Raw genomic sequence first — 8,455 nt, 5'->3', positions numbered from 1 at the left:
AAGTAAAGCAAACAATTATCTCTTCTAGTTAAGATCTTTGTTCATGGTTGCTGCTTGACATAGGTTGGTAAGCCGTTTAAAATTTTGCACATTGAGGATATGAAACAAAATATTTTTTTTATGTTTTATATGTACAGTTGAATAACCGAAAAATCATAAATTAATATACTAGTACTATAGAATTCCATTATAATTTATCAAGCTTAGTAACTGAGCTGTATTTCAGTCTAAAAAAAATATGAAATTTCAAGCAGACTAAATATGCAACCTACCTCCTTGAAATCTTGGTTCAAAAGAAAGAGATGGTGTCCTAAGAATTTAAAATAGCTAAGAAAGCCACTAAGGGGACATTCTGAGCTTTCATTTGGTTATTCATGTGATATATAGGTTAAGTGTATATAAGGGAGCATTTCTAAAAATGGAAAGAGGTGGGTGGGGTACCACTGTGTTTGATTTATTACATGAGCAATATTTTAGCAAAAAGAAAAGATAAGAGGCTCTTATTTTATATTCTAGCTTGTCAATATTGGTAATTTTAGTTTCTAATTTGTACCTGTCTGGAAAGGGTTAGTTGAGTACTCTTTCAGTTAATAATGGTTTTTGGCCTACATGATCACCATTTTTTGCCTCATGAAACTTATTTAAAAACTATTTATTTTCAGAATTGTTATTGGGAAAAAAAAATTAAAGCTGAGTTTAAGTAATGATTGACTTTGTTTTTTTTTAACAGGCTCTTTCATCTTTAATAGGAGCTTTTATTATAGAGAAAGTACAGAACAGTCTTGGTTGGTTTGGGGCTTTTTGTGTTATAGGAGGAATGAGCTTAACAGGTATAAAGAAACCATATTTTATCCACCTAATGCTGCTAGTATTGTTTTACATTAGATTTCTATGCAAATTATTACGTGCTGTGAAAAATGTGAAATTCAGAATAATAGACTTGTGACTTTATCAAAATAAGAATGTTGAACTGATTATGTAATTATTTGAAATTTAGTTTCTCATTATAGAAATACTGTTTATGTGAATAATTTTAATTTTACCATTGTTTGAAATGTGATTGAAGTATAGAACTTATCAATTATAATTTTTATAGTTTGGGTTGAATGAGCTATTTTATGTTTATTTGTTGAATCAGAATAATTCTTAATCTCAAAAGCCTAAATAAAATTAAAATAAATTTAATAATGTCATCTCATTATAATTGTCAACTCAATTTCTGTACTGTAAAATTATATATTTCAGCTCTTGTCATCACTCTATTCTTCCCTCAAGATCCAGAAGTTGTTCGTCATCGCCATCACCAATAAGCAAGTGATAAGAAATTTTCTAAGCATTGAAAAAAAATGGATTAATACAAACACCAGTTTGGTTTTTTGTTGTAATATGAAATTATGGTGTCATTAATTATTGTGTAAAAAATATAATGATATGAAAATAGACATATATATATATATATATATCATAGTGTATTATTGTGCTTACAATGTGTATTTTCAGTGTTATCGCAAATGTTATGCTACAGTATTTTGATGATGGTACATAGATATTTTAAAATGATGTTTAATCAAATTGCATTATAAAAAATCTGTCAGTATTGACTATAAATTACCTGGTTTTTTCGAACTGTAGTGGAGACAAGTTTATCAGCTATTTTCATGGATTTTAGAATGATAATATCTTAGGTGTGTTCTTATCAACCACTGTATAAATAACTTGGGTATAATATACTGCAGTTTGACAACTTTTCTAATCAGTTGATCATTCAAGTCACAATGTATTTTTAATATGGTTAAAAAATGAGTTTTCCAAAACACACATGCCTCCGCTGCCACTTAGCTCTTACTTGACTGCCAGGGTTTCAATCTTTGCTCATCTAAGCATTGATCTGATTTTTTTTTCTCTCTTGCTCCAGTCTGTTATACCCCACCCAATTGCCCTTGGCGATATACTCTCCACCTACATCAGTGCACCCTCTATCTTAATACTGTATATAATATGATTAATTTAATAGCACATCACCTGTCTCGGCCCAGTCAAATTTTCCTGACCATCGCAAGGTTTTCTGGTGGATTTGCTCTCAGATCAGGATTCTCATTATTGGTGCATTTGCCACTTATTGAAACTCTCAACTACAGCCATTTTTGGTCCCCAGCATTCAGTCAAGATTGGGTGGGATTGCACTTCTCTGCCTTTTCCCCCAATTCATTGGTTACCCAGAGTTTTGGCTATGATTCAATCCTCTACTTGAGAGCTATTGGTAGCCCCAGATTGGCCTGCCCAACCGTGGTTTCATCTTCTACGGTATCTTCAAGAGGGTCCACCTCTGCCTCTTCCTCTTTGGCTATCTCTGAGGCAACCAACCTCAATCCAACATTTTACACCCAAACTTTCCTAAGCTCAAACTTTATGTCTGGAAGTTATGCAGTTCTTCACACAGCATTGGGGTTTAAATTCTAAAGTTGCCTTGTATGTGTCTCAATCTATCCGTAAACCCACAATGGCCATTTATCAGCTGAAATGGCACACTTGTAGCCAATGGTGTCTCACGAGGAAATTGAACCCACATCACCGAAACGTGCCCACCATTTCTCATTTTTTTCACTTTGGTCTAGCTTCATTTACTGTTGCTTTTCATAAGGCAGCTTTATCGACTACTTTTCGTTATTCTAACATTGGAAAGTTTTTGACTCCCCATTGCTATCTGGCCTTCTCCAATCATTTAGAGTCCTTCATTCCAAACAGCCTTTTCAATTACCCAACTTGGATATCAGGGTGGTATTACATGTTCTGTCTCCACATCCATTTGAACCTTTAACCTCATGTACTACGTATCACCTTTCACTTAAAGGGTATTTTTTGTTGCTGCTGGCATGTGGACATTGTAAGTCAGAGTTGTTTGCACTACATGTGCACAGTACTCTTTATCACTTCACTTCTCTCCTGCTATACCCTGATAGGTTCTTTCTTCCTAAGACTCTGGCAGCCAGGGATGGGGATAAATCCTTCTTACCAATTCTTTTGCCAGCTATTTCTCCCCTTTATGTCTGATCAGACACAGATAGTTTGTTATGTCCTGTAGAGCGATAACTCATTTCGAGGTGATGGAACTCTACTATGTCTTTATTAGGATCCTTCAGTTTCCTGAGATTTATTCCCAATTACTTTGATGAGGTGGCTTCACAAACTGATCCATATTGCTTATTCTGGGCTTTCTTTACAGGCAAGGAAACTTCTTAGAGTTGCATTTCATCAGATTCAGCACATTTCTATGTCTTTTGCTTCCCATTTCAATTTCCCACTGGAGGACATTGTACATGCTGATATGTGGCCTTCTCCCAATACTTTTCTCTCACACTCTTTACACAATCTGGCAGTTTCTTCTTCTGAGGATTTTCGACTACCCCCGTGGCCATTTTGACAACATCTGCTAGATTCTAAAGAGGAGTGAGTATTTTTTGTCCTCCTCTTATCTCTTTACTTTCCAAGGTCTCTTACCTCTTTTTTTCACTGAATCCTGCTCTGTGGCAAGCGTTGCCCAGACAGGTGTGCTTTTATCAATCCAATTCCACACTAACAATAAATTTACTATTCTTACTACTGGTTGCAACAGGCTTTGTTGAAATGAGGTGTTCCATAAGACCATCTAGGAGCTCATCAGATGGCATTACCATATTATGCTGGACTGCCACTGATGGACTATCATGAGTAAAGCTAAATGGGATCTTGCCCACCCCTGCCAATCATTGGATTGGCTAAGTCGGAGTTGGTTTACCTGTTGCACTGTTCCTCAGTACTCCCCGATGTGCACTCCCCCCCCCCCCCTCCCAGATTCTACTAGTAGAGCTAGGGAGTCCTTACCACACCCAGTTTCCCCAGTCACTGGGGTGTGGACAGAGGCTTTTCCTCCAGAATGTTTGAGTGTTTTCTCCATTTTTGGAGAAGAGGACTAAGTTGGGGGCCCTCCTACCCGGGTCCCTGGATGTTTTTTCCAGATATTTGTAGGAGTGACACCAGCCTCCGTGAGAGCCTACTTGTAATACTGGTTCAGATTTTATGCTAAGTTATCCAGTTGGGGTGTGTATGGCCCTTCCTTTTGTTCAATATCAGTTTAGTATATTGTTGATGGAAGGAGGTCCACTATCTCCTTGTAATTCCGAACACAAAGTGGTCCCATCCTGGGTTCTTTGTTGAGCACAGTGTTCCACGTCCTTCTCCATAATTCCGGGGTCAAGTAGAATGCTCCTTGTTCACTCGGTTGTGGATTGAGGATAAATGTTCATAATTCCAGACTAAATTAGCTCTGTTCCTTTGGTTGAATAAGGCATACATGATCCCATCATTACGAGCCTGGGATGTTACCTTTTGGACTTCTTCAGGTGGAGGAGAGTTTGTCCACTTCGGTGTTGCTTACTTTTTTGTTGTAATTTCTGTGGTTCAAAATCCATCACTCTATGGCTACAGGTTGGGATCCAATCAAAAGTATATCTATAAATAATTTTGCGGTCCAATTACCCTAGCCACCAACATGGGATATAGGGACCAAGACCCCTTAATTCCAACCCAGAGTTGTGGAACCTTGGCTATCTGGTTAAAGCTGTCCTATAATGATGATTACTCATACTGTTCCACTCTTGATACAGGAACTTAGTTTTTCTGGGTAAAGAGCATACCTGTTCTGATGTAGTGCGGTTCATCCACTCTTGTACCAACTTTGTCTTGGTATGCTCCTGTTCTATACAGATGTTTTCTGTATGGTTCATCTCTGCACCAACCCCTCCACCTTCTCAATGTGGGATTCAAGCTATAATGTCAGCAGAGGTATGTTTTGGAAGATAACATTTTCCTATATTGAAAATTTATTTCCAATAATACTTACCTCTGCTGGCACTCTCCCACCCTACCTCCCCACTAAAAGCCGGTGTTAGAGACTGGGAAGTGATTATATTATTTAAATGAGGTGCTTATATACAGTACTAGATAGAAGGCACATTGAAGTTGGTGGGAAATTTTGCAAATTAGAATTTTCCAGGGGCATTTGAGTGGGACATAAAAGACTGGAGCAAGCATTTTCAATGCTTAGATGGGCAAAGAGTGGAAACCGTGGAGATCGAGAAATAGCTATAGTGTCAGCAGAGGCAAGTATTATTGGAAATACATTTTTAATTTAGGAAAATGTTAACTTATGAAACTGAAATTATTATGCACAAATTATGAATACATAGTACAGAGTTGTAAAATATGTATTGTACATTTATGTTTATTTAATATGTTTACACGTATTCCATGTTGACTAACCTCTGTGCTGTTAAAAGGGGCCAGTAATGATTAGGAATAAGTGAAACGACTAGGAACCCCAGAAAGTATTGTGAAGAGGTTTTATTCACTCAGCATTTCAGCTTTATTCTTAACAAGGAGATTAACATTGTATAATGAACTTTATCACAAGTTTCTAATTTGAGAGATGGAGGGTTCATTAGAAAAAGTAAAGCTATTAATAAAGCAGTAAAACTAAAATATTGAGCAAATAACATCTTACAACCTTGTATGGTTCACGGTTATTTCATTTAGTATAATTATGTGCACTTTATTCTAGTCAGAATTATTTAAATTTTATTTTTCTAAAAGTATTAAAGAACTCTCTTATGAGAAGTTGTAACAGAGTGTAGTTCTTCACCACTTTAAATATAAAAATGGTACTTTTTTTTCCATTACCTTCAGTTTCATTTCTAAGTAACAAAAATTACATTTTTTGTTCATCCTGTGGTTCAGTAAACTATTCTTCTTTAAGACTTTTTCTTTATTGCTTATTTTGCTATTTTAAAGTAAGCTAATGCTTATGTCCATCTCCATATTAATAGTTTGTATTGTTATTTTATACTACTTTGTATTTTAGTAAGAAGTGGTTAGCTTATCTGTCTAATACAACATATTTCCCTTAAATATGTAAGTTTGCATTTCGTTACTGAAACATTTCTTCTTTCTCTTTGTTCCTACAATTTTATCTGCATTACCTCTTTCTGGAGGGGTACCAAGTGGTCATTATTATTTTATTTTTATAGAACATTATTGCTAATTTAATATAATAAGCAGTTGAATTTTCCATATGAAACTACCCCATAACTGAAAAATCAAGCCAGTTTTCAATAAATTGAGTTTAAGTCAAACAGTTTTCAAACTAGAGATTTTTGTTTTTTTTGAACATAAAATTCTAACTTCTCTGGAATATTTTCTCAGAATTCAATGTGCTTTTTATTTTTTATTATGAGTGTTTTATTCTATAAGAAATGATAAATTTTTCATGATGAAATTATTTCAGGTTGAAACTATTGAAATGATTCTTTTTTTAATCAAATTTAATAGCAGAATGTGCTTTATGTAAGGTTGTGAAAATATAAAGTTTTAGAACTCAGAAATGTTTCATCGAGAAGCGTACACGTAAGAAATAATGTTCTAAACGTACCTTGCTAAAGACACCGATATTCTCATAAACCCTCTCCAGTTTTACAGTGATGCAGTTTGTTGTGTACACCTTATTATTTCACTATGTATCTAGGTTATCATTATTTAATATAATAACCAGAAAATATACACCATTTAATCTTCCAAATAAAAGTTTACTACACCTATTTGTAGGTTTACAGCTACCTAGCTGTGAAAGGCTGCAAAAGAAGGCTTGTAGCTTGTGAAAAATAAGTGTTTGTTTAAGTAAAGAGTAAAGTAATTTCCACATATTATGAGTTTGAAAATTAGAACTGAATATCATGTCCAGGTTTGTTTTTGATGCTAGTAGATTTTTGTTCCATCATGTGTATAATTAATGTAGTTTGGATAGAAAGAAAATGAAGTACTTGCTCTTAAGTGCAATAGTTTATATTGAATTGATATATAGGTTGTGATTCTGTTTTGTTAATCTCTTGTGAAATCTACTGCATTTTAAACACTTTTAGTAAGAATGTATATACATACATAATATATATTGTGTAATTTTTACAGTCCAATGATCATACATCTAAAAATAACTACATAAGCTAGAAACGTAGAAACAGAACAACATAAAAAGAAGGAATAATTAGTAGCGTATTAAAAATTTAAATTGAAGCCCATCTTCTGTGAGAAATTTAGATAATACCATAAAGTTTTTGTTGCTAACTATAATTTCTCTGCATAGGTAATCTGACAAAACTTTCTTCATGAAATTTTTTGTTCATGTGTTGGTTGGTTTGAATTAAATAGAATAACTATAAATCTTTTTTAGGAATAGCCTTTATTATGAAATATTTATTATATATTTTTCTCAATTGGTAACCCTCAATTTATTCACAGTATTTACCTCAACTATTTGTTTACAGTCTTTCAATTATGTTTATTAAAAGACTAATTTGTGAAACTCGTAAGATTTCTTAGATTTGAATATTGAAGACAGAACTTAGCATTAAGTTTACCCACTTACAATACTTAAGTTCAGGGTTTGATTCCCTATGGTGGACAGAGTATGGATAACTTTGTGTTAAAACAACAACAGAATACAGCTGTCACTGACCTTCCAATTTCTGTAATAAGTTAAACTTCTTTGTTCAAAGAAAGTGTTCTGTTTACAAGTATAGTTGTTAACTTGTGTGAATACTGAAAAGGTGCTGTTAAGCCCCTAGATTTCTTTGTAATGTGTAACACTTGAGTATGTTATTGATAGTTTCCAAGTTTAAGAACACTATCTTTTTCTTATTATAATTACCTCAGCATATCTGTTTTTTACTCAAAAACTACCCCTCCCCCAAAAAATCCATTTAATTTCAAATTAGAACTTTGATCAACATATATTTAGTTAAAATAATTTTACAGTGTTTCTGGACTTGAGCATAAAGGATGGACTTCTAAAACGAAATAATTGGCATATCTGTTACCTGTATGTAATTAAGTTTTGTAGATTAGGCTTTAATTGTTTCAATATCTAAACGTCAAAAAGTGTAACAATATTTGTAACAAGAGTATTCAGAACTACTGAAGAAGGATCATGTGACATTTTGCACTTTTTACAGGGTTGTGCCAGTTCTAACTTTGTTCCAAGTTCAGAACGTAATCTTGGGCATACTAGTAAATAATTTGTTTAACGTACTGTGATTCAAGGATGACTAAATCCACATTATATACATATTAATTGCCGATATAATGTATTCCACAAAATATTCAATAAATAATGCATTATATAATTTGTTTCTGACAAGTTATTTTGTGAACATGCTAGTTTATCTTTCGAGATCAAAATAGCTCTTTAGTGCATTTTGAAATTTAAACTGTTAGACCGACTCAAAAATACCGTTTTTTCAAAATATGTCATAAAACTCGGTAGTTTTTCAGAATAATTCTCTTGGTTCCAACACCTTTAAGTCAAAATTGAAAGAGTTCTCGTTAGACAGTATATTATCATATTCAAAAATGGCCTTAAGTACATGTT

General features: G+C 33.7%; 1 protein-coding gene across 1 annotated transcript in view; it reads left to right on the top strand.

Moving 5' to 3' along the window:
• Positions 1–8,210, top strand: part of LOC106464353 (uncharacterized MFS-type transporter YhjX-like) — a gene marked incomplete at its 5' end in the record, with an annotated part of 30,615 nt that extends 22,405 nt beyond the window's left edge. The window contains 2 exons of the mRNA XM_022392612.1: positions 731–830; positions 1,246–8,210. Of these exons, the coding sequence (XP_022248320.1) occupies positions 731–830; positions 1,246–1,310 (165 nt within the window). The remainder of the gene's footprint in view (positions 1–730; positions 831–1,245) is intronic.
• Between the last annotated feature and the right edge of the window lie 245 nt (positions 8,211–8,455).

The sequence above is a fragment of the Limulus polyphemus genome, unplaced genomic scaffold, assembly GCF_000517525.1.
Source record: "Limulus polyphemus unplaced genomic scaffold, Limulus_polyphemus-2.1.2 Scaffold59, whole genome shotgun sequence".
Taxonomy (NCBI): domain Eukaryota; kingdom Metazoa; phylum Arthropoda; class Merostomata; order Xiphosura; family Limulidae; genus Limulus; species Limulus polyphemus.
The sequence above is the reverse complement of the archived record's forward strand: the minus strand, read 5'-3'. Positions and strand labels throughout refer to the sequence as shown.